The 27,141-nt window shown below is 41.2% G+C and overlaps 1 protein-coding gene across 2 annotated transcripts in view; it reads left to right on the top strand.

The window, feature by feature from the left end:
* The window catches only part of ADAMTSL1 (ADAMTS like 1), a 409,739-nt gene that overhangs the window by 105,548 nt on the left and 277,050 nt on the right, over positions 1–27,141 (top strand). For both annotated transcript variants that reach the window (XM_080667642.1, XM_080667641.1), the window contains exon 5: positions 26,842–26,968. In XM_080667642.1, coding sequence (XP_080523768.1) covers positions 26,842–26,968 — 127 coding nt within the window. The remainder of the gene's footprint in view (positions 1–26,841; positions 26,969–27,141) is intronic.

Here is a 27,141-nt window from a genome sequence, read left to right as displayed (position 1 = left end):
TTGCAAACTAGCAACCAACCAGCCAAATACATCCCACTGACAACTTCTGTTCTGTACACATAGAGTGTGCTTTTGTAAAATTTTGAATTAGTTGCTAGTATTTAAAAATAATATTTCTAGTAACAATTCAGATTTACGACATATCCTTTTAAAAAATCAGATCTGCAATATTTGGTCTGCACTTCAACACAGCTATCATTTGGTAGAGCTGAATTGTCGCTGTGGCCTTGAGACCGTGTGAACACTTACAAACCTACATCATTACCTACACGGCCTGGACTCTGTAGCTATTCGCATTTCTGACCCTTCCCCAAAGGATGTGAAGGCGAGGTATTTCTCAGGGGAAGGAGAAAGAGTTAAAGTTATCATCACGGTGATGATAAGAATAATAAAATAACACACCTCATATATTGAACACTAACTATGCCAGGCACTTGATATACCTTTTAAACCTCACAGGGATCTCATCTACAACCCCAAAAGTTCAATTTGTTTGCCAGTCTTATATCTTGTGAGTGGCTGAGTTAGGAATTGAACTCCAGGCCTGTCTGATTCTAAAGCCTATGCTTTTCATTTTATCATACTGCCTCTCAGAATCATACATCCCTTCCACAAAAACCCTCCCTGAATGTTAGGCCTGTAATAATCCATGTATGCCAAGAACTAGGTGCCCTATTAGCCATTGGTGTTTCAGTTTCTCTCAGGAAGAGGAGAAAGGCAAAGCTTGGTTATCATTGATGAGGCTGCTCCTCCTCTGTCTTATCCTCTGGCTAAAGACCTGCTCTGGGTGCTGATCATGTATATAGCCACGTTTCTGGGGGAAAGGAACTTACCTGAAAATTTGTTCTAAATCAACTGGACGCCACATAAAAGGCTTCTAAAAGAACAGCTGAATAAATATCAGGCTAGGAGTAACCACTCCAATTTTTGTAAATCTTAAGCTCTGTAAATATAAAATCTTAATCTGTGCAGGTGGTTATTATAAAAGGAAAAAGTAAAGTTCTTATTCTTGAAATTACATCTCTTACTTATGTAATCTTTCTTTCCTTCGAGCCCAGCCTTGTGCCATCTTTCAAGCCTACTGCTTTTCAAATCCAGACTATTGTAGACTGACTGTTGGTTTCCCATGGCGTTACCTCTTTCACTTGTGTTTCTTTTCTTCCAGATTTCTCAAAACCTTAAACTAACTCCTTTGGGTTATGCCATCTCCTTTTAAAAATACTGGGAATACAAATAATAACAAAATAATACAAATAATAATAAAATAATGAAATTTTCTTCTATATATGTAGTTTTAGGGTAGAAAAATAACTTCTCCTCCTGGAAAAATACATGTGCCCTACTATGTTAAGATTCTTGTGGTTGCAAGAAATAGAAATATACTCAATTCAAAAGGGGTGATTATTGAAAGGATAGGGGCCAATGATAGGAACCTCAGCTATTTGTTTAGAAAACACTTATTGGGTGACTGGAATCAAGGAACAAGCTAATGTACCAGGCTTCAGGAGGCATAGGACCTAGGGCGGCTTTGAGGTCCTCAGCTACAGATGAGCCTAGGTCTCCAGAAAAGAACTTTGCTCCAACCATATTCTGTTTATCTCTGTCTCCAGTCAGTTTTCAAATCCCAGGGCAGACAATCTGGCCAAGTTTAAGTGTCTCTACTATTGAGCCCATTAGCCTTGGCCCGGGAATGGATCAACTAACACAGTCATGGCCCCTGGGAACTTCTTAGGGCTGCTATGCATGACTATGAATATGGTGACAGGTTTGCAAATTTTTTATTTTCTTGTATGTTTATTTCTAAATCAGGCCTTCAGTCCACCTAAAAATAGACTTTATTCAGTGTATGTAGCTTCCATGAAATACAGTAAAATTATTTGACAGAGGCATTTAGAACTTCTAAAAGTCCAGAATTTCAGTTCTTTAGAGATTCAGTCTAAGAAATATCCCAGATCTCTTTCTGTAATAGGAAATAATTCATCATGGCAATGTTTTGCAAGTTGCATTAAAGTTCTAACATCTTTATGATTATTAATAATTGTAGCAAGGCCAGTGTAGTATGGGCTCAGGCATAGGAAATGTCTTCCTGGTTAATAAATGGAGATGATTCTGCCTGTTGTCTATGAGAAAGTGCTTACATCTTGAGTGGTTCTTCTGTTCCCTGGACAGGGAGCAGAATCTTTCATCCTTTGGTGGGTGAATCCAATGGCCTGGAAATGCTCAGAAGTTAATACTGATAGACAAGCCATGGAAAACCTCTGTCTTGGTTCATACTAAAATCTTTTTGTACTAGGACAAGATGAACCTTCTGCTGCAAACATGAGTCTCCTCTCTTCTTCAGCCAAAAGTTCACTAGGGTTCAAACAATGTCTTAATGGATTCCAGCAATATTTTTGTGGGGCTGTAAGGAATCAGTTTCTGGTTTGCAAGCACAGTACCAGTTCTAAAATGAGGACCCACCTGGATTCAAGCCCCAGGCCAGCCTTCTAGTCTGCTTCCGATTTGGGGTCACTTGGCAGCCTGCCTTTATTGTTCCAAAGTATTGCTGCCATTCTTTAATTGACAGCTCACGTCTCACCTCTTCCATCACCCCTCCCCCGGCTGATGAGAAATCAGCCCCATCTGTACCCCAAATCTACTCCATAAGACCCTTTCATTCTCCCATTCAAGCAAATAGAGACAGACAATTCTCAGTTGTTCATATTGATAAAGGAGTATGTTCCTATAGATAATCTGTTATTATATCTAGTCTGTCAAGACTCCTTCTTCATTGAGAGGTGTGTGATACATGGAGATAAGTAGTTCAGACATTGAGACGTGGCAGGAAGGCCGACTGAGGGCACAACCAATGTGTTTGTGATGGTGAATTCTCAATGTCTGAGTTTTTGATACCTACTCTCTGAGTAATCTCATTTTCCTCTCTTATCTTACATCAGTGGGCAACTTCGGAGAGGGCAATTAAATTATTTAAATAATGAATAATGATTTTTTAAAAAATAAGAATTCCACTTTTGAGTTTTGAAGAGCAGCAGAGAACAATTTTTAAAAACATATATTAGCATCCACTTCCTTTCCTTTTTCATTTCTTCAACTTGCACAGTTGTATTTTTTGTTATAATTAGAGTAGTAGTAGCTGTTCCCATTAGTAAACTCTAAGAACATTTGCATTCTCACAATGAATCTCGTAACATTGGGAGGTATGCTTCATACTATGTTACAGAAGAAGAAACCAAGGAATCGAGAGATGTGGTAACATGGACAAGGTCACTCAGCTAATAAGTAACAGAGCTTGTATTCATATTCAGACCCATCTGGCTCCAAAGCTGTTCTACTCTGCTATGCTGTGCTGTGCTGAGCTGTGCTATGCTATGCTATGCTACGCTACACTACGCTACACTATTCTATACTACACTACACAATGCAGTATAGTTATAACACTTGTAATGCTTGCTCAGTGGAAGAATGGGATGTGTAAGCATTGCCATCATTCATATTCATCTCCAGGGCACTTTGTCCACGTCCAGATAGAAGGAGGCCATAGGAACAACTGGTAGTAGAGTGATGACGTAACTACAATAAAAATCAGAGCATATGTTTACTTATGTATTTCTTTATCCAATTTCATCTATGTGTAAATTATTTGTATCTGTTGCTTTACTACCTCCTATTTTTTATTGTAGTAAAATATACATAACATGAAATTTAGCATTTTTACCACTTTTAGGTATACAGTTCATTGGCATTAAGTACATAGATATGGATGTGTAAGCATTACCATCATTCATCTCCAGAACTTTTTCATCTTCTTAAATGGAAACGCCATACCCATTAAGAAATAACGCCCAATTCCTGCCTTCTCTCAGCCCCTGGTAACTATCTTTCTATTTTCTGTATCTATGAATTTGACTATTCTAGATATCTTATATAATTTGAATCATGCAATAATTGTCCTTTGTGGCTCATTTATTTCATTTAGCATAAGATTATGCCTGTTGTATTATGCACCAGAATTCCTTTCCTTTTTAAAGCCTGAATAATATTCCATTGTATGAACTTTTAAAAGATAAACTGAGGCATATTACAAATTTTAAGACAAATTTGAGCACTTGTCAACTAGAAATGAGCAGCATCAAAATGCAGTGGTTGAAAATAGAGCCAGATGCCCTAACTGGTTTGGCTCAGTGGATTGAGCGTCGGCCTGCGGACTAAAAGGTCCCAGGTTCGATTCCGGTCAAGGGCATGTACCTTGGTTGTGGGCACATCCCCAGAAGGGGGTGTGCAGGAGGGCAGCTGATTGATGTTTCTCTCTCATTGATGTTTCTAACTCTCTATCCCTCTCCCTTCCTCTCTGTAAAAAGTCAATAAAATATATATATAAAAAAAATAGAGCCAGAGAAAGAAAAAAAGAAAAAATATTTTAGAATATAATAGAAGTAATCCTGTTATTTGCAGATTTTTAATATTTCCTACAACTTTTGTGATATTATACTATGTTTGTACAGTTTTGGTAATATTATTATATTTAAAATCTTGTTTTCCTTGAAATATTAATGTTTACTGCATGTAATATTATTATACTTAAAATCATTTTTCTTGAAATATTAATGTTTATTGCATGTACATGGCTAATTATTTTGTATCTACAATCTGGTAATACATTTATTTTGTATATTGTAAATAAATAAATAAAATGCAGTGGTTAGGAGCACTCCACTGACAGGAGCCAGGAGAAGGACTTATTTAAAGTGCAGAAGCAACGAAAGAAAATTATTTGATTGGCAATAGCGTAAAGCCTAGTTGGCTGTTTGCAATTGGTCGTCCTTAATGTTTTGATTTTGTAACCTTGAGGCATTTACAGGCTTAGATTTTGTTTGTTTATGTAGACCACTATGGCATTACAGCCACATCAATCTAATGACCTCCTGTTTAATGTACAGTATGTAGCATATTTTATTTATTCATCTGCTGATGGACACTTGGGTTGCCTGTTGTGAATAATGCTGTTATGAACATGGGCCTACAAGTATCTGTTCACGTCCCTGCATTCACTCCTTTTAGGATTATAGTCAGAACTGGAATTGCTGGATCATATGGTAATCCTTTCTTTAATTTTTTGAGGACTCTCTATACAGTTTTTCCCAGCAGCTGCACCCTTTTTCTTTCCCACCAGCTCTGCCTCCTACTCTTACAGCCATACTTCTAGGTTATAAAGCCCGCTAGAGCCTGGCTGTTTCTTCTTCAGTCTTTTGCCCTTTAAAAGCTAGTACAATACAATTCACAGGAAGGGTGTTGAGTAAAGGACCTGCTCATTGTGATGGAGATTGTGATGCTGAAACTTCTTCAGCAACTTGCAAATGTTTGGGCATGAATTCCTTTAGCCTGTATTCTTCCCTACTCTTTCTCCCTCTGCTGCTCCCAACCTCAGAGAAGAGCCATGAAAATAGTGAGATGCTGTCTGCAGAAAAGAAATAAAAGTATAGCTGTGCCTCTTTGCATACCAATGAGGTGTTTCAGAGAGTGGTAGCCTGGTATTCGAGTGCTGATTCATGACTGCAAGTACATGTTTGGCAAGCTGAATCCACATCTGCAATTTAAATGACCATTTACAAAATAGACCCTTTTTTCCTTATTATCTAACTAGAGCCAGTGGCTAGCATTGTAGTTGAGAAAGCAGTTATGTCTAAAACAAAGTTCTAATCCCATTGCAAAAGAAGTTGTCACTTGCGGAACTATCAAAAAGTCCTTGGCCCAGGGATGCAGCCTTGACAGTATACACATTGCAAAGCGACGCATGCTTGTGTTCAGCAGTGGGCTCTGCCCTCACTGTAGGGAATTTGAACAGAAGTGGGTAGACTGCTTTTGGTTCAGGCTGGAGCCAGAATAACACGTTCAAGGATGCGAGTTTCTCATGTAACTCTTCCCATGATCCTCTTGGTGTATTTGTATCAACCCTCTAACCTTGAACATTTTTTGGAGCTAAAGCTGCCAGTTTCCCTGCTTTTTGGTATTATATGTTTCTCAAATAAAAACTAATATGAAAATATTTTGTTCACGTGCTTTCCAAATGTTTTTCTTTTACTTTTAAAAAAATATCCATAGTTTTATTGTTGATAGAATTACAGATGTATCCCATTTCTCCCCCACCCTTTTAAACCCCTCCTCCCAGCCCTTACCCACCCCCTCATGTCTTCACCACCCTATTGCTAGTGTCCATGGGCTATGCATATCCTATATAATAAAAGGCTAATATGCAAATCGACCGAGCGGCAGAATGACTGGTCACTATGATGCACACTGACCACCAGGGCAGACACTCAACGCAGGAGCTGCCCCCTGGTGGTCATTGCACTCCCACAGGGGGAGCTCCTCTCAGCCAGAAGCTGGGCTCACGGCTGGCTGGCGGGAGTGTCTCCTGCCTCCGGCAGCACTAGGGAACAGTGAGCCGAGCAGTAAGGAACAGCAAGCAGGCGAGTGGTAAGGAGCGAGGGGTCCCGAACTGCGGGAGGGCACAGGCTGGGCTGAGGGACCACCCCCTGCCCCGAGTGCATGAATTTCGTGTACTGGGCCTCTAGTAAGTATATAAGTTCTTTGGTTTATTTTTTCTGCTGTCCCCAACCCCACATCACGGTAGGTCACTCTGTTCCAAGCCTCCATGCTTTGGGTCTTAGTTTGTTGGTCAATTCATTTTGTTCATTAGATTCCACAAATAAGTGAGATCATGTGATATTTATCTTTTTAAGATTGGCCTATTCACTTAGCATAATAGTCTCCAGGTCCATCCATGCTGTCCCTAAGGGTAAGAGATCCCTCTTCTTTACAGCTATATAGTATTCTATTGTGTAAATGTCCCATAGCTTTTTTTATCTATTCATCTACTGTTGGGCACTTGGGCTGTTTCCAGATCTTAGCTATTGTAAATAATACTGATATGAACATAGGGGTACATATATACTTTATGATTAGTATTATGGTGTTTTTAGAATATATTCCTAGAAGTGGGATCACTGGGTCAAATGTAAGTTCCATTTTTTAATTTTTTGAGGAAACTGCATACTGTTTTCCATAATGGCTGCACCAATAATCTGTATTCCCACCAGCAGTGAAGTAGTGTTCCCTTTTCAACATATTCTAGCCAACACTTGCTGTTTTCTGATTTTTTGATGATAGCCATTCTGACAGGTGTTATTTCTTTGTGATTTTAATTTGCATTTCTCTGATGATTAGTGACTTTGAGCATTTTTTCATATGTTTCTTGGTCATTTGTATCTCCTCTTTGGAGAAATGTCTATTCAGGTCCTCTGCCCATTTTTTTAATTGGAATGTTTGTCTTCCTTTTGTTGAGTTGTATGAGTATTGATGGAGAGGGTCAGAGCTGAGTGTAGAGGTACTTAGATATTGGACCACACATTTACTGCCACTGGCCCTGACCCTTGACCCAGGCTGGGTGGGGGAAGCAGAGGCAGGTACTACTGGTGAGAACAGCATGTTCAAGTCAGCATGCTTTGTAATGGAATTGACAATGTGTCTGTCATTCTGGGTTTTCTTCTCCTTTCTGACAATGAGTGGTACAAATCCAAAGTTCACATGGAGGTCATGATCACAGGCCACTGGCAAGGTTTGTGAGGTCTCTGCCAGGTCAGGCTGCCCAGATGTGAGCTGTGCTTGGGCTGAGTTCAGTTTATTTCCACTCTCTCGCTCCTCACTCCTCCCTCCTCCCTCCTCCCTTCTCCTCAGCCTTGCCAAATGCTACTGGGGATGTTTTTCCCTCTGCTTAAGGTAATAACTGATGCCAAGCTACAGGCAAGCAGTGAAAATAAATTTGCAGGGTTGTTATTTTCCTACTATTAGAAAAAGGCTTGGAGACTTTTTTGGAAGTTCTTATCCCCCAAGAAACTGCTTCAGGAGCATCTTTCTCTCTTGAGTGCGCCTAGCTGGGCACTAAGACACACACAGTGAGAACATGATTGATGTATGTTGGGCTAGGTTTTGAAGCAGAGTGGTACAAACAGTCCCTCAAAAATTATTTCTTCCAACAGTGTGCTCTCAGGAGAGTAGCTGCTGCATACGTGTGGTGTAACTCCACTCTTTTGAAGATCATACTGTTAACTTCAAAGTCATTTGGTGTGTTAGGCGACTCAGAGTAATAGGGATCATGAATTAGACAGAGTTTGGAATCCAAACTATGTCATTTTTTAAGTAGGTGACATAGGAAGCGGTTTTGGTGTTGTCGTCTGTGCAGTTAGAGTTTGTGTACAGGCTTCATGAACTCTGCAAAACACTAACAGCACCTGGCCCATCGTGGGTGCTTCGTAAGAGTCACAATTCCTTTCCTCTTCACTATTTGTTTATTCTTGCCTCTTGTTGACATCAGATTTGATGAGTGAGAATTGTCCATTAGCACAGTCTATAATATCCTAATATAATTTCCCACTCTCAGCATAACTATGGCTGAGAGTATTTCTTTTACACCTTCCTGCCAACTCAGGTACAACTGTCATTCACTGGCCACAAAACTGGAGGCTTCGTGGACTTCATCTGGGAAGACCACACCTCCCTGAGACTAGCAACCACTCTCAGAAAAATTCATGTGTCCTTGCTTGATATATTCATTAGAAAGAATTAAAAAATCATGGTTGGATATCAACTGAGAACTCAACGTATGGATTTCTGGGGAGCAGTATGTTCATAAAAATTCTCATGCTGATGCTAAAAAATGTTTTCATCTTCTGTTTGAATTATATCCTAGAAAGTGATTCCTAGTAACACACCTGCACCAGCAGCAAATAGTTCAACTTTAAATGGTGGAATTTTAATGTAGAAAAAATGGCATGAAGACTGGGTCAAAACCATGCAAAGAATTCATTTGAAGTGACAACACTTAAGAAACCTTAAAATTAATAGTTCAATCATGTTTATCTAGCAAATGTAGTGTTGATAGACTCAGCCTTGTAAAATTGGGAACTTTTCTGTTTAGATTTACAAAAATTCTAAATTTATATTGATAAGGACATGTTGCATATTTTAAAAATATTAAACACTTATCTCCAATTACATGCCTTATACATAATTCATGCAAAAGAAATCGTACTTGCTTTAGTATGGCCAATTATGATTCTTGCATCAACCATAAAAGTGTCTTCTCCTCTTTGCTTATGGTCCATTAGGAAGCATTAAATGAGGGCACTGAAGTAGGTAATTTGGGTAGCAATAGAGTGGTAGGAGAGAGCATATACATAAGCTTTCTGTGTTAACTCTTTTAAGTAGTTTTAAAAAACTGACTAAAAACCAATTATCCTATCTAATAAAAGAGTAATATGCAAATTGACCATCACTCCAACACACAAGATGGCTGCCCCCATGTGGACACAAGATGGCTGCCACAAGAGGCCTGCAGGGGATGGCAGTTGTGGGCGATCAGGCCATCAGGGGAAGACAGTTTGGGGTGACCGGGCCGGCAGAGGTGGGCAGTTTGGGGAGACCAGGCCTGCAAGGGAGGGCAGATGGGGGCAATCAAGCCTGCAGGGATGGGCAGTTAGGGGTGACCGGGCCAGCAGAGGTGGGCAGTTGGGGGTGATCAAGCCTGCAGGGGAGGGCAGTTAGGGGTGACTGGGCTGACAGAGGAGGACAGTTGGGGGGGACCAGGCCTATAGGGGAGGACAGTTGGGGGTGACCGGGCTGGCAGAGGAGGGCAGTTGGGTGGGAACAGGCCAGCAGGGGAGGGCAGTTAGGGGTGACCAGGCCTGCAGGGGAGGACAGTTGGGGGTGACCAGGCCTAAAGGGGAGAGCAGTTGGGGGCAACCAGTTCAGCAGGGGAGGGCAGTTAGGGGTGACCAGGCTGGCAAGGGAGGTCAGTTAGGGGTGACCACGCCAGCAGAGGAGGACAGTTAGGGGCAATTGGGCCGGCAGGGGAGCAGTTAGGCGTCTATCAGGCTGGCAGGGGAGTGGTTACAGGGTGATCAGGCTGGCAGGCAGAAGCAGTTAGGGGCAATCAGGCAGGCAGGCAGGCGAGCGGTTGGGAGCCAGCAGTCCTGGATTGTGAGAGGGATGTCCCAGATTGGAGAGGGTGCAGGCTGGGCTGAGGGACACACAACTCGCCCCCCCCCCCCCCCCGTGCACAAATTTCGTGCACCGGGCCTCTAGTATCTATCATAAACTTGAATTTTAAAATATTTTTAAATTTAAATTTAATTTTATTTCCAAATAAGACATATACTGAGTCTTGAATTCCGTCAGATTTGAAATTTGTAGTTTCAGCTGGTTTTTAACTAGGACTACAGTAGGGAAGAATAAGAATTCATTTTTATGTATGTGAGTGGGTGGCTAGTGGAATTTTCTCATCTTTCTGAATGGGAAAAATGTATGCAGTCATTGTTTTTTATCTCAGGGCCTTTGAGTGAACTTGTTGTCTAAAATGAAAGAAGCAGCAGTTCATTTCACCACTGTCAAGATTTCAGTGATTCAGCAAAATGCAGCTGGTTATCCTGCACGCACAAGCCTGGAGATTGAAAGGGTGGCCAAGTTCATCACCATCAGCCTTCCTCCAGCCCAGTGCAGTCACCATGTTCAGCAGCTAACCTTTCATCTGGCTTAGGAAATGGTTGGCCCGGTAAAAATCATCCTGCCCATTTTTCTGTTCGGACTTCGTGACTGCTTTGACTGGTGTATTGCTAATTCTGGTTAATAAGCAATTCAGGTTCCTGTTTTCAGGAAGGCTACTTTTCCTCTTTTAAAAAACAACTAACTGATTGGTTGTTGGCTTACACATTCAGATTCAAAGTTTCTTCCCCATTAAAAAAAAAAATAGATTTTGAAAGATGGATATCCTGAGTACTAATTTAATTCATTAAATTCAGCTGTCATATCAACATATTCATATAGGTATAGGCACCCAGGGAGAAAACAGGACCCCAAGTTCTTGCTCCAGCCCTGGAAATATATATCTTTCCCTGGATTTCAGGTGTTAGAAAAATGACTTTGAGAAATCTTTATCTTGTGTTGACATACATTTAGTGATTGTAACTCACTTATACATGTTTGAAAGTGGCCCTGAATGAACTCTGGATCAGTGGTCTAGAATGGGAGCACTGAGGAAGGATCTTGTTAGAATCCTGAGCACTCCTCTCTCATCTGAGTGGGCTACAGAGGAGATGACTTGCTACCACACAGCAGTTTCAGAGAGGTTGTTTTTCATTTCTAACAGAATCCTCAAAAACTCACAGCTGTCATTTCCCAAAGAGCATACCAGGTGTACTTCTATTTCATTGGCTACTTTAGCGGAATAGAGGGAAGTTAAAAACCACTCTCCAATGAGGCTCCATCTGCTCTGCCCTCTAAAGGAGTCTATTTCTTCCCTGGGACTGGGGTTATAATCTTACTTCATATTTGCTATTGTCAAATCCAGAGGAACTGAAATGGATCTGAGCTTTTGCAAACTTGACCCTGTAGCTGGAACTGTGAGACAAGTCTATAGGTACTCAGATCACTAAGGAATCCTTTATAGATTCAGAGACATTTTCACGCTTAGGGGGAAATACCTCCGATTTGTACAATAACCACATATGCCCCGAAGTAATCAGCACCTATGTTCTGATAATTATGAGAACTGTGAAGAAGGAGATTTGAAATTAGAAATTCCAGGGTATATGGTGAAAGTTGTTATGTGCTAGGCCCTGTACTAGACTTCTTATATAAGCTATCACATCAAATTCTTACAAGACTGTATAAAGTAGACCTGATTATCCTCTTGTAACTCATGAGAACTGAATCTCCTACTGAGAGTGTCTGATGCATTCAAGCAAATGGTAATAAATCATCACATCCAGGTTGAGTTGTTTGTTCTGCCCACATGTCATGCAGCCTCTTTCGTGGCCTAGGGCTCTACAGCAGGCAGGATCTTGGTGTGAGTAATGTCGTGCCAGGTTGAGAAGTGGCCAGGGAAGTGAATGTGTGGTAAAGGCGGAGATGGGACACTAGTTGGTCTTAAGTGTAACATTTGCAGAGGGAGAAAAAAATACTTTTAACAAATATAAGGCTCTTGGTAGAGCCTAGGATAATATCTGGCTTTGCTTGTTCTATAACAGAGTTGGGGGGGGGGGGGAATCACATTTTTTAAATAAAAGATCCATCCAGCCGAAACCGGTTTGGCTCAGTGGATAGAGCGTCAGCCTGCGGACTGAAAGGTCCCGGGTTCGATTCCGGTCAAGGGCATGTACCTTGGTTGCGGGCACATCCTCAGTGGGAGGTGTGCAGGAGGCAGCTGATCGATGTTTCTCTCTCATCGATGTTTCTAACTCTCTATCCCTCTCCCTTCCTCTCTGTGAAATATCAATAAAATATATTTTTAAAAAAAAGATCCATCCAAATATTTTATGATATGACTTATTCCTCTGGGAATAGTGTTGAATTAAACCTTTAGTTTCTCAAGTTGATATGAAAATGTTCTGCTTGTGCAGGCATTAGAGCCATATGGAACAGAAGTTTGGAGTTATTTTACAGATGATATTTTTGCATAAATTCTGTTTTGACAATTTTTTCAGGCTGTTTTCTGAGACAGAAATGGCAGTAGAGAACCCAGGAAAAGAGAAGAGAAAAAAAAAATATCAACTGAGGACATCTTTGACTGACTGAATCAGAATAATAATAGCATCACTAGCTTTATTAGTATAAACTGATCAGTTTTGGGAATTAACCAGGAAACGACTTGAGAGCCAGGCAATGGCAGAAGTCCTCCTGACTTGGGGATCTGAGACACTTTACCAGTCACAATGGGAGGAGAAGTGTCTTGGGACAGATACATCCCATTTTACCTTTCCTTTTTCTTCACCTCTGGCCTTGGCATTCACATGCAGCCAGCATACTACTGCTTTTGGAATATTGACTTCAGATGATATATTCAGACATGTAAATGAGAGCTTTACTGTACACATAAATTTGTGGACTTACGGCCCATATCTGAATTTTGAACTCTTTAGATATAAATTTTCCCAAACTTTTCCAGGGCTATGCGTGTGAATGAGTTCTAGCCATCATAGCAGAATGGCTACTTTGTGGTAACTTACCAGACACATTCCGTACGATCCACGTTCGTACCAGGGCAGAAGACCAGCTGCTATCCTTTCTTCTCAACAAAGGACTCTTGTGTTTGAACAAAAACGATATACTGTATGCCCAGCAGCAGAGGGGAGTCTGAGCAGTGATGTCAAAGTATACCATGATGTCACCACAATTCACAAAGAATTACAGTTAATGCCATGTGAAGTAAGGCCAATTTCAACACTTTCCCTCTTGGGTACTTCACAGTCTGAGAGACAGAAGCAAGACCAGAGGTCAGGCCTTTGTATAATTTTGTTTCACATTCTCCAGACACCCTAATTTTGGAAGCAGGGAAGGGAGAAGACGGCTTGTTATAGAAAAGTCCCCTGATCACGTGCTGAGAATGAATTCCAGTGTCGTATGCACACTTTTCTGTACTAGGTTAATTCTTAGGATTTCTGCTGAAGACAACCAGACAAACACATTTAACTCAAAACAGAACCTGAAATAAATAAGAAAGGCAAAGTAAATCAGGCTAGGAGCACCAGAGAAATTTCATATATGTTGGAAATAAGAGCCATTCTCTTTTTCCTTTTCTGGGTGTTTATCCAGCCATTAATACATTAGATTCTTCTTTTTTTATAAAGAGACATTTTCTTTTTTTTAATAGGTTTTCATTGATTTCAGAGAGAGAAATGGAGAGGGAGAGAGAGAAACATTGATGAGAAACATCAATCAGTTTACTGGGGATTGAGCCCGCAACCCTGGCATGTGCTTACCTTGCTGGAAATGAACTGATGACCTGTTACATGGCATGCCGTTCAACCAAGTGAGCCACACCAGCCAGGCAAATAGATCAGATTATTGATTCCCAGAAAGGCAGCCCAGGAAAACCTCTTAAAAATGTTTGCAATCAAATAAATTCACCACTTTTTTTATCAGCTGTCTCATACCCCTAACATTGACATCTCCCTTCCCTTCCATTTGCTTTATAACATAGAGATAAGCACCACAGAGCCCATGGCGATCCCTCAACATCTCTAGAACTGCAGGGTAAGCAAGCTAATGCAGAGCACAGGAGAACATCTCTAGCTCAAACAATAAAGAGGATAGAAATGGGACCCTTTAAAAAATCGCCTGACCAAATCTCATTCCAATGGAAGCAGGACCTCCTTTAGACTAACCATGGAGGTGCTTGAAGTCCACGCTTTGATGGGGGTGGGGTTGGGGGTGGGTAGGTCGGAGATGGAGAAAGAGTCTGGCTCTGGTCCAGCCAAATGATCAGCAAAGGGCTAGAGCTCACACAGAGGAATGGGAAGAGTCAGGCCAGGGGGCTGTCCAAGTGAAAGTCCCTCAGGAAGAGCCAAGAATCAGGCGCTGAGGAGAGCACATACAGAGTGCGTTTCCAGGTCCAGAGTTGGTGTCAAGCTGGGGCGTGATGCCCAGAGCCCTGTGCCTAGTGGAAAAGAGGTCAGAGGGAGACTTGTTTGGAAACAATAAGCAGTTTTACCCCAAGGCACTTCTGGAATAATGGATGAAGGACTAGAGACATAGCAGGCAAAGTGACAAGTAGAAAGTAAACTCTCAGATTAAAAAGTGATTCAAACAGAGAGATCCTTTTCTTTTGGACAGAGAGCTCTTTTTTGGTCTTTGGAACTAGCGGCAGAGAGTTTAAGTGGTGGAAGCTGTTGTTATGTGCTAGGTTGGGACAAGGAGGACAAGTTTTTGAAACCATAATATAACCCTGTCCCTTATAGCCTTGCCTATAGAGTAGTCCCCCGTTATCCAAGACCCCCCGGTGGATACCAGAAACTGCAGATAGTATCCATCCCTATATGTACTATGTTTTTTCCTACATATGCATACCTGTGGTAAAGTTTAATTGATAAATTAGTCACAGTAAGAGATTAACAACAGTAACTAATAATAAAATAGGACGATTATAACAATACACTGTAATAAAAGTTATATAAATGCAGTCACTCCTTTCAAGGGATCCCTTGCTGAAGTCTTTATATAGGCTCAGTGCTTTCTGGTGCAACATTGTCGTCAATCAGAACACGTTTTCCGTTTTCTCTTCCACCCAGAAAGTTAATGCCTTTTCCATCTTAACTGAGCACTTATCACACTTCTGCAGTTTGAGGTGCAACACTCTATTGTCATAACTTCTGCAGTTTGAGGTGCACAAATTTCTTTTTCCTCCTTCACAATTTCATAAATAAAAGACTCATTCTTACCATGGATCTTATCAAACTCAGCCTGTGAATTTTTTTCTCCTTATTAAGTATAGAACATTCACCTTTTGTCTTAAAGAAAGCACTTCATGGCTTCTCTTTGGCATTTCTGAGTTGCCAGCATTGCGCTTTGGGGCCATTATTAAGTAAAACAAGTGTTACTTGAACACAAGCACTGTGTTATCTGGACAGTTGATCTGGGAGCTGAGATGCTACTAAGTGGCTGATGGGCAGGGAGCATTGACAGCTTGGAGACACAGGATAAAGGGATGATTGATGCCCCAGGCAGGACAGAGCGGGTCCACATGAGATTTCATCATGCTACTCAGAACAACAAGCAATTTAAACCTTACGAATTGTTTATTTCAGGAATTTTCCATGTAATATTTTAAAACCACAGTTGACTGTGAATAACTAAAACTGCAGAAAGTGAAACTGCAGATTAGGGGGAGCTACTATATACTTCATTTACTTAACACATTTGTATTAATTACTTGTTATTAGATACTTTGTGGTTTGTGTCCTATTAGGAGATAGAAAATAAACATCAAACTTAATAAGTAAATTATATTGTATTATAAAATAAGTGTCATAGGATAAAGGGAAAAAATAGGACAGGGTCAGAGAACTTGGATCTGGGGAGGGAATCAGCTTTAAATAGTCTGGTAAAAGTAGGCCTTATTGAGGAGGTGGAAGTTTCCAAAAAGCTGAGAGCTGCTGTAGAAGAGTCTAAGGAAGAACATTCCAGTCAGAGGTAACAGCTGTGCTGTGCTGAGACCAGAAAGTGCTTGGTGACAGCAAGGAGAGTGAGCCAGAGGGACCTGAGGTCAGAGAGGTCATTAAGTCCAATGACACCGGTTCTTGTGGGCTATTGGAAGGACTCTGGTGAACCCAGGAGGAAACTGAGCAGCCCCACCAGTGATAAGCAAACCCAGTGGGTAATGCCGTATACGGGAAGCGTTCCTTTAGGAAATCTTTGCCTGAAGAAAAAGGAATTAATGCTTTCGCATTTTTTTTTCACATAGTGGTATGTTAGAATGTAACAGAGCTACATCTAATCATCTAGCCTTATAATCTAAGGTGTTTACCAGAATTTCCCTGTACCATGTGTTTGTAGCTATTGAACAAAAGTAACTGATTTTTTAAAAAATATATTAATTCTCCCTGGCTGGTTTTCTCAATGGTTAGAGCAGGGGTGGGCAAACTTTTTGACTCGAGGGCCACAATGGGTTCTTAAACTGGACTGGAGGGCCAGAACAAAAGCATGGATGGAGTGTTTGTGTGAACTAATATAAATTCAAAGTAAAGGAGCGGAGGGGAGAGCAAGAGAACTGGATAGAACAGCCGGATCCGGCCTGCAGGCCGTAGTTTGCCCATGGCTGGGTTAGAGCATCAGCCCTCAGACTGATGAGTCTAGGGTTCAATTTCAGTCAAGGGCACATACTTCGGTTGCAGGCTTGATCCCTGGCCCCAGTGAGGGCAAGTGTGAGAGGCAACCAGTCAGTGTGTCTCTCTCACATTGATGTTACTCTCTATCTCTCTCTCCCCCTCCCATCCACTCTCTCTAAAAATCAATGGGAAAAAATATTCTTGGGTGGTGAGGATTAACAAAATATATATAACTATCCTATCTAATAAAAAAGTAATATGCAAATTGACTGTACCTCCACTACACCCACAAGCCATGCCCACCAGCCAATCAGGAGTGAGTATGCAAATTAACCCAACCAAGATGGCTACAGCCACAGAGAGAGCAGGAGGCTTGGGTTTCCCTGGCAATGGAGGAAGCCAAGCTTTCCGCCTGCCCTGGCCTGCCTTGGCCTCTGCTTAAGGCTACAAAGTTTCAATTATAGAAGGTAAATAAATCCCAGATCCCAGGGCCTCTGCTTGGGTCACCAGGGGGCATGGCAGGCCTGCAAACCACCACAGGCCCCTCACCCAGGCTGCCCCACGCCTCAAGGGAACCCCCACCCTGATCCAGGACACCCTTCAAGGCAAACCAGCTGGCCCCCACCCGTGCACCAGGCCTCTATCCTATCTAATAAAAGAGTAATATGCAGATTGACCGTCACTCCAACACACAAGATGGCTGCCCCCATGTGGTCAAAGATCCTGCCCCCATGTGGACACAGATGGCCATCAGAAGATGGCCAGCAGGGGAGGGCAGTTAGGAGGAACCAGGCCTTCAAGGGAAGGCAGTTGTGGGCGATCAGGCCAGCAGGGGAGGGCAGTTGGGAGGGACCAGGCCTGTAAGGGAGGGCAGTTGGGGGCAATCAAGCCTGCTGGGGAGGGCAGTTAGGGGTGACCCGGCCAGCAGAGGAGGGAAGTTGGGAGTGACCGGGTCTGTAGGCAAGGGCAGTTGGGGGGGGGGTGGAACCCAGGCCTGCAGGGGAGAGCAGTTGGGGGTACCAGGCCTGCAGTGGAGGGCAGTTAGGGGTGACCAGGCCTTCAGGGGAAGGCAGTTAGGGGCAAACAGGCTGGCAGGGGAACAGTTAGGCATCATTCAGGCTGGCAGGGGAGTGGTTAGGGGGTGATCAGGCTGGCAGGCAGAAGTGGTTAGGGGTAATCAGGAAGGCAAGCAGGCAAGCAGGCGAGCAGTTGGGAGCCAGCTGTCCTGGATTGTGAGAGGGATGTCGGACTGCCCGTTTAGGCCCGATCCCATCCGATGGGATCAGACATCCCTAGAGGGGTCCCAGATTGGATAGGGTGTAGGCTGGGCTGAGGGACAACCCCCCTCCGTGCACGAATGGGCCTCTAGTATATATATATTCACTTGCTTCCTAAAAGAGAAACAAAACAAAACAAAAGGCTGATGCTCACTCTTAGTACTTAGAGCTGTAGTCAGCTGTTGTTTTTGGCAACAAGGTGTGGCTGACAAAAGCATGTTCATCCTCCTCCTCCTTCTTGTCTCTTCACTGCCCTCTAACCCCCAAGAGAAACATAACTCATCACAGAATTGAGGGATCACTCATCTACGACATAGCCTGGATTGCGACTCCAGCAACACCAATTCCTAGCAATGTGATCTTGGGCAAGTTGTTGAGCCTTTCTGAGTCTGTTTTATTTTTGTAAAATAGGCATAATTTTAGCTAATTTTCAGGGATATTACAAGAATTAATTGAGAAGCTGTATATTGAACCTAAATACAGTAAGCATTTGGCAAATGCTCATTTACTTTCCCTTCTCCAGGTGGCTTTCCCGTCTGCTTTCTCCTCCTCCTGCCATTTTGACCTTTAGTTGGAGTGATTTTACTCCCTTTCTGTTCTCACCTGTTTTGAGGAAATGATTGGATTAAACCCATTCACCCTAGATTGGGACCATGCCTACTACTACTTATGTGTATTCCCCACAGCACCATAATAGCCAGCACAATGCCTTATGCCCCATTGATTTGGTTTAATTTAAGTATAATCAACAACTTCATGTTAGTCCTCCCACAGGTATTTGGACAACAAACAAAGGACTACACCAGTGGTTCCCAACTTTTTCAAACAAAGGGGTCCTTTATTATTTTTTTTCCCTATGGGCCTTGTGTTTTGGAAGTTTCCATTGACTCAAAACACTGAATGTATTAATAATTTGTTTTCCTATTTTATGACTTAAAGACCTGAGTACAATTAAGAATAAATGCAATAAATATCAGGATTCAGCTTATTTGTATAATGAGATGGTTAGTGTTTTGGGTGACCTTATGTGGTTTTATTGCTGGTAAATATATTTCCATTAGGCTTTTGGAACTACTAAACATAGCTCATGGACTGCTATTAGCACCTTTGTGAGTGACCAGGGATCTTGTTTCCTCATATTGAAAACCATAATTGAAAATAAAGAAGTCTGTAAAGGAGGAAATTTGGGCCCCATAGTAAGCCACGGGAGTTGTAGGGTATGTATACGCATATGTATGAAAAGCTGGGGGAGGGGATAGTCAAGGAGGTGTGAAGCAAAGGTATAAATGGGGAGACCTACTTTCCCATTTATTCCAGTATGTGCTTCTAAATCACATAGTAGTACAGATGAAGGCATCTGTTCATCCCCATGCAGAAGTCTGCCTCTACTGGTGGAGATCTTGATAGAAATATTCAACCTTGTAATCACTGTTCATCATTGCCATAATAAATACTGCATAGTGTGTATTTTCCTGGTTCATAGGCATCCTACTCTAGCTTAGGAATCCCGAGCTGGAATTTTGGTTTTGTTAGTTACCAGCTATGTGACCTTAGGTTAGCTGTTTATCTTTTCTAAACCTCAGTGTTACAATCTGTACTTGAAATCATTCAACGCTTAAGAGAATGTTAATCTTAAAAGAAATATCTGAGTAGAATTTCCTGAAAGATAGTCAGCCAACTTGTTTCTCTGACCCTGGAATGGTAAATTGGTCTAGTCTCCTTGCATAACAGCCATCGTCGTCTATTGGATTTGGCTTCCTGAGCACAATGTCGTAGAGGATCTGGGACCACATGAAATCTCAGTGGCAAAGAGTACTGCTCTTGATTAGCAATGTCTGCTGTGGATCCTGGCAGAAAAACAGCTGTACATGGGCCATATTTTTGCCAGCCCAGCGTTGTTAAATCAGACCATCACAGTGCTCTGTGCCTGGACTATTTGTTTTGGCTCCTTAAATTTGCTTTTACCAAATGTTCCCTGACCATTAGGGGTCATCAAAGGTAACTGAAAAACCACTTCTTTGTATTTATGTGCGCAGATGTTATTGGGACATTGTTACACGGCAATGTCTTTCAGAAAACTCATAGCAGATGTATATCTAGGATTTCGGTACTCTGAATAATTATGGTTCTCCGAAGGCAGTTTGTCCTTCATTTATTACATAAATATTTAATACATATCTACTACCAGGAATGCATTAGCCTATGCATTTTCTAAAAGATTCAGTAAATGCTGTCACCCTTGTAACATCTCATGTTTTTCTCGTTTCTAAGAAGCTCACATTCGGCTATGTGATCCCCCTCTAGCCACTGTATAGGACTTTAGAGTGTGCATTCTATGTAGTTCTCTCATTCCTGCTTTATTCATCTTTCTTGTCTTCATTTTTCTCTTTGCCCCATTTTCCCTTTTTTTCCAGCCATTACATTGTGTTGTATCATATGTATATGCTAGACATCTTCTTCTAATAAGCAAACGCATAAACAAATCAATCAATATCTAAATCTTTTGAAGATAATGTTGGAGATATACTCTCTTCCCTGTTAACATAAATAGTAAATGAGTTATAATGTATGTAAAAGCACACCCTTCCCCATAAAGTTCTATCTGAATTAAATAATTATAAATAAGACCAGCTGTGATCAGATTTGCAGAGTTTAGTTTTCCATATTTGTCTTTCCCAGTGCTGAAAATAAAGGGATTTAAAAGTTTCTTACCTCATGGTGTTGGATCAAGTAAAGCTTGACATCACTGGCTCAGTATTTAATGCTAGAAGTTGAGGTTCTTATGGGAAACCATTTGAAACGTGGCCAGAGTGAACCCATCTAAGCATGTCAGTCTGGGGCATGGTATCTGCTTATGGATTGTGTTTATTTACATTCTCCCAGTTATTTACATGGTGATCTTTTTTTGTTATTCTCCTGTGGCTCCTGGTGAAGACATTTTATTATACATATTTAGGTGTCTAGAGAGTTTCATTCGTGTTCTGCCTGCTCACTTGCTATCAGCTCTGTGAAGTGAAGGAAGAAGCCCCTATCAGCACACACTCTAGGCCGGATGCCTAAAATCTGCACGACAGGCTGCGAGTCTGTGAGCCAACTTGGACTGGATGCTATAGTCCTACTTTTTTGTTTAGGGAGAGTTTTTCCCCTACATTTAGGGAGCCCTGAAGGAGACTACGGAAAATCAGCCCTGCTGAGAGTGTGCGTTCTACTCAAAAGACGAAAGACTGCATGTCTGTATGCATGTGTACATGTATGGATGCAAAAGGCATATATTCAAGATAGAAAAGCAAAAGGTGATGACCTCCCTAGTGGTGTTTAAACAACAAAAACATCTTGGAGTTTCTCACTCTTTATGTCACCTGAGACAAAAGCTTTGTTAAAAAAGAGGAAAAGGAGGAAGGAAAGGAAAGGGAAGGGAAGGGAAGGGAAGGGAAGGGAAGGGAAGGGAAGGGAAGGGAAGGGAAGGGAAGGAAGGGAAAGGAAAGGAAACAAAAGGAAAGGAAACAAAAGGAAAGAAAAAAGAACAGAAAACAAAAGAAAACAAAAGGAGAAAAGAAAGGAAAAGAAAGAAAAGCAACACTGTGCAATCATTTTAGATGGTGGGGACACAGTATTGAGCTGACACCTCATAGTAGCATACTAATAAGCTGCTTTAGGCCAAAATATCCAGTTAGTTTTCCATCCCTTACAAAAAATGCTATGCAATTGCCAAAGTTATGAGTGGCCATTATCTCACTTTAATATTTTGTCCAGAATGGGGGGTGGGTCTGGGAACTCAATGACGGGAACATTGCCTTCTATGACATTTCACTAATTAGGAGCATTGATGCACTGGGAAATAGTCTCTTTGGAAGTATAGCCCTTTACAGTAATTCTTGTTCATACATCAGGACAGAGGATTAATAGTATGTCTGTTCCTCTGTGTACACAGATACAAGAAAACACATATAAACACACACATGCACACTTTGTATATATGTGTGTCATCAATGACTGCAATCTCAAATTGCTTCTCTATAGCCTACTTTTTTTTTTAATCCTCCCCAAAGATATTTTTCCATTGATTTTTAGAGAGTGGAAGAGAGAGGGAAAGACAGAGAGAAATATCGATGTGAGAGAAACACATCAATTGGTTGCCTCCTGCATGCACCCTGACCAGGGCCTGGGCTGGGGAGGAGTCTGCAACAGAGGTGCATGCCCTTGATCAGAATCGAACCCGGGACCCTTCAGTCTGCAGGCCAATGCTCTATCCACTGAGCCAAACTGGCTAGGGCTCTATAGCCTACATTAAAATATTAGCAAATCATTATGTTTGGTGTTATGTGTTTCACTGATTCACTAATATTCATTGTCCATCTCAAATGTCAAACACTGTGCTAAGCGGCAGAAATAACAAAGACTACTAAAACAGAGGCTCTCAAATAGCTCACGATCTGGGGTGGAGACAGACATCTTTAGAGTAAACTCAATATAAGGTATATAACTATTTGAATTGAGAATATATAAAAGAAACCCAAGATAATACTGGCTAAGCACCTATGGGATTTACTTGCTCACAGGAAAAAAAGAAAAAAGAAAAAAAAGGCAAGATACAATCAGTCCAAATAGAGTTCCAGAACCAGCTCTTTCTCTTTCTGTTCTGCTTTCCTTAAAGCAAGGTTCCCATCTCAGAACTGTCCCATTCTTCAGGACAGCAATTGGAGCCTACAGGTCGGCAGGAAGGCAAAAGACAGAAGGGACCTTCCCCGGCTAAGTCAACTTGTTTAAGTAGCCTTCCCAGGCGCCCCACACACTTCCACTTTTTTTTTTTTAATATATATTTTATTGATATTTTACAGAGAGGAATGGAGAGGGATAGAGAGCTAGAAACATCGATGAGAGAGAAACATCGATCAGCTGCCTCCTGCACACCCCCTACTGGGGATGTGCCCGCAACCAAGGTACATGCCCTTGACCAGAATCGAACCTGGGACCCTTCAGTCCGCAGGCCGGCGCTCTATCCACTGAGCCAAACCGGTTTCGGCCCACACTTCCACTTTTATTTCACTAATTACAACTTGGTCACATGGCCCATGAGAAATGTATTCTTTTAACTGGATATATTGCCACCCCAAATAAATTTGAGAAAACTAAGGAAGATGGATATTGGGTGGCAACCAGTTATCTCTGCCCCACGGAGTTGTGAACAAAAGGCTGAGGAAGCATGAAGCAAGAAAGCAGTTAACTCTGGAACCTGGGAAAGGCTTTTTTTGAGAAGGAGACAATTTGGGGTTTGAAGGATGAATAGGAGTTTGCCAAATAAAGAATTGGAAAGTTTGCCAAATATAAAGTTTGCCAAATAAAGAATTATTTCCAGGCAGAAATAATAACATGTGCAAAGACACAGCGGGGTCTGACATTATACCTGCCAATGAAGCCCATTTCTTATTCCTAATTTTCCTCTGTTATTAATGATAGCTCTTAGAATAACAGTTTAACTAGTTTTTAATTAATCAAATAGTTATAAGCGATCAACAGATTAAGGTATGTCAACAACAATTTTCCTGATGTAACTGCAAATAATTTTCCACTTGGACCAAAATAAGAACATTTATCTGATGATAAAGTATTCCACATTTTAAAAATAATTGAGTTAGAATATTTTGGCATCTTAAAAAGGAATTGATACAGAGAGAGGAAAAGCAGTTGTGTCAGGGCGATGTTTGTCTTTTCAATTCTGAAGTTAAACAAAGCCCATTTAGAACTGACTCGGTTCATATCTTGGGGTCCATAAACGTACACCGAGAGCTTTTGGTGGTCTGCCCAAGTCAGCCTGAAAATATGTCACCTTCTATTTAGCTATTCCTAACATCACTGTTATTTTGGATCTGTGGAGCTGGACTGTTCTTTTCTTAAAATGGCTGTAGAGCCATAAGAAATATTTAGGATTAGAGAGATTTTCATGATTATCTGCTTTTTGGCTCCTTTAGAAACATCAGAACCTATTAAAAAATTTCCAGAGAAACTTAAATCTTTTGAGAAACCTGAAATTTTTTTAATTTGAGAAATAAACCTAGTTAGCTTTGAGATACCTGAGAGTGTAAGTTCCCATGCCCACTGCCCACTTTGTCCTTCCACCGAGCTGAGTATCTTTCCAACTCCAAACAAAAGCAGCAGAGGCAGCAATTCTTTGAATACTGCTTAAATTAAGATCGCCATGTTTCCTCAAAAGATTCAACCCTAAGGAGATCAGATGATTTAATCTTCTGATATTTTGATGTGTGGTTGTAGATTGCTTGTTTTGCCAACTTTGCTTTTTGCTTACTTTCTTTTTTAAATTTTTATTTATTTATTTTAGAGAGAGAGAGGAAGGGAAAGAGGGAAGAAGAGAGAGAGAGAAAGACATTGATTTATTGTTCCACCTATTTCTGCTTTTCATTGGTTGATTCTTATATGAGGCCCGACCGGGAATCAAACCCACAACATTGGTATATTGGAACAACTCTCCAACCAGCTGAGCTACCTGGTCAGGGCCTAATTTTTGCTTACTTTCTAGTTAGCTAATATCTAGGAAGACTAAAATATTCTGTAAATCCCACAGCAACACGTCCCCTTTTCCTAGTTAATCTGAGTCTTTATTTATATCTCAGCTCAAAAGATGCTTCCGTAGGGACATCATCTCTGGCCTCTCAAACCAGATCAAATTCTCCATAGTTTATGCTCTTACAGTACCTGTATCTGTGTTTTATAGCTTGTATGGTGATTATCATTGTACAGTATTGTATTTGGTGATTTGAGTAATGTGTGCCTCCACCACCAGGCTCTAAGTCCCATGAAATTGGACCCCGATGTGTTTAAACTCTCCATTGGATTTTGTTCTTCGCACTGTGCCTGGCCCGTAGCAGATCTTTGATCATTGTTGGCTGAATGATTAAATGCCTTTTTGGTAAATAAATTACTTCTGCACTCCCATTCCACACTGTGCTCAGACATGAGAGTGAATACAGAAGTTGCTCAGCTGCGGTGTGGGTTCATTTGGAAAATCACTTTGAACCCACTTCAATATAGAAGCACATTGAAGAAGTCTTAAGCCAGCATGTACTTGGCTCTGCATGGACAGCGGTTGGTGGAATGCTGACATGGCCTCCCTGCAGCCTCTGAAACTACGGAGGGGCATTGCTGCTTCACCACAGTGAACCCCTCCAGATGGAGTTAGCCTACCATTGCTTCCCACTTAAGAGCCCAGCACTACGTTTTCTAAATGACATCTTTGCATTTCAAAAAATGTACAACTGTTGAAGGAGTTGGTGCTTAGTCATCTATTTTAAAAGATACCTGTGTGGCCTGGCTGGAGTGGCTCAGTGGATTGAGCATAGACCCATGCTCTAAGATATCCCCTGTTCGATTCCCTGTCAGGGCACATGCCCCGATGTTTCTAGCTCTCTCCCTCTCCCTTTCTTTCCAAAATCAATAAAAACATATTTTTTAAAAAGATGCCTGTGTGCTTTTAATGAAAAAAAAAAATACACATTAACACATTTAAAAACATAGTATATTTATAACACAATGTTAAATAATTATATTTTTCTAGCCTTTCCTTAAACATGTGTTTGCAATTATTAATTAAAGGTACATAAAAGAAAAGGGCATGAGGGGGGGCAAAATGGGGAGATAAGGACACATATATGATACCTTAATCAATAAAGAAAAATAAATAAATAAAATAAAAAAGAATATTGGGCCTCAAAAAAGATTTTTGAAAGACAAGACAAATTGAGGAGACTGTGGAGATAAGCCCCTTCAAATGTCATCACAGTTCTCATTTGAGTTTGTCAAAGACAGTAGTCGAAATCATTCGGGAGTGGAATATGTCTTTTGATATTAGATCTAATGCAAACTATAGATATACAATGGTGGAATTAAGATTTGAATCTTTTTTTTTAACTTGAACATTGGAAAGGAAAGAGTAAAAATACAAACGAGTTTGCCCATATACTTGATAAATGCTTGTGATTTTGTTAAGCCTGACTTGGACTAAGCATAATATTTTGATAGATGCATTTAAAACTCGGCTACTGATTAACTAAGTGACCTTGGCAAGATTCATGACCTCACCTATAAAATGGGGCTATCTCACATGATTGTTTTGAGAATTACTGAGTTATGCGTATTGTGCCTGGTACAGGCCAGGCCAGGCACACAGCAGGCTCTCGGTGCTGGTTATCTCTGCTGCCCTGCGTGTCAACCCTCCTCTCCCACCACTCACACATACATGAGCCTTGTTTCTGTCGGCTGATTCTGTGATTCCCCTTCTCTTCTCGTAGCTAGAAAAATAAGGATTTTCATCATCATTCAGCAAATATTTATTGAAGTCCTACAACTTGCCAGGCACTGTTTTAGTTGCTTGGAATACATCAATGAACTCAAGATACAAAACCCCTACCCTTATGCATCTTACATTCTAAGGAACATATGGAACATATAGATTATTCATTATATTTCTCTTGTTACAGTAACCTCATGGTTTTATTTTGTGTGTGTGTGTGTGTGTGTGATTTAAGTGAATCATAATTATTGACAGTGGGAATTATTTTTGAATGAAGGTTCTATAATATCAATAGTGCCAGATCGTCCTCTCTCTCCCACCTTTCCCCCTTCTTGATTCCCTCCTTCCCTTTCTTTTTTTCTCTCTTTCTCCCTCCCTCCTTCCCTGCCTCTCTCTCCATCCCACCTATCTTTGTGTTTGTTTATTTGAGCTATAAAAACATCTTTATCCATGTTGTTTTTTTCTTCCTTAGCTTGATTCAAATTCCAGCTGAATTCAGTCCCCTTCATAGGAATCATGTTTTATGCCTCCTCAAAGACAACGGAAGGATCCAGGGTCCAGCAGTAGGCACCTGGTTGAATTACACATCTCTCTTTCTTGTTAGATTGTTGGCTGTGATCATCAGCTGGGAAGCATTGCCAAGGAAGATAACTGTGGAATTTGCAACGGAGATGGGTCCACCTGCAGGCTGGTCCGAGGGCACTACAAATCCCAGCTCTCAGCAACTAAACGTAAGATACTACAGAGTTGGGGCAATCTGTGGGCCTTTTGACTTGTTAGCTCCTCCCGCTCCTGCCCCTGCCTGCTTCGCTCCCCTCAGCAACTAATGAATAACACCTTCCCCAAAATGAAGACAGATCTGAAAATATTGTGAAAAGATTCATGACCCTGCTCTGTGGATTAG

The sequence above is a fragment of the Plecotus auritus genome, assembly GCF_963455305.1.
Source record: "Plecotus auritus genome assembly, chromosome: 5".
In the NCBI taxonomy this organism is placed as follows: Eukaryota; Metazoa; Chordata; class Mammalia; order Chiroptera; family Vespertilionidae; genus Plecotus; species Plecotus auritus.
The sequence above is the reverse complement of the archived record's forward strand: the minus strand, read 5'-3'. Positions and strand labels throughout refer to the sequence as shown.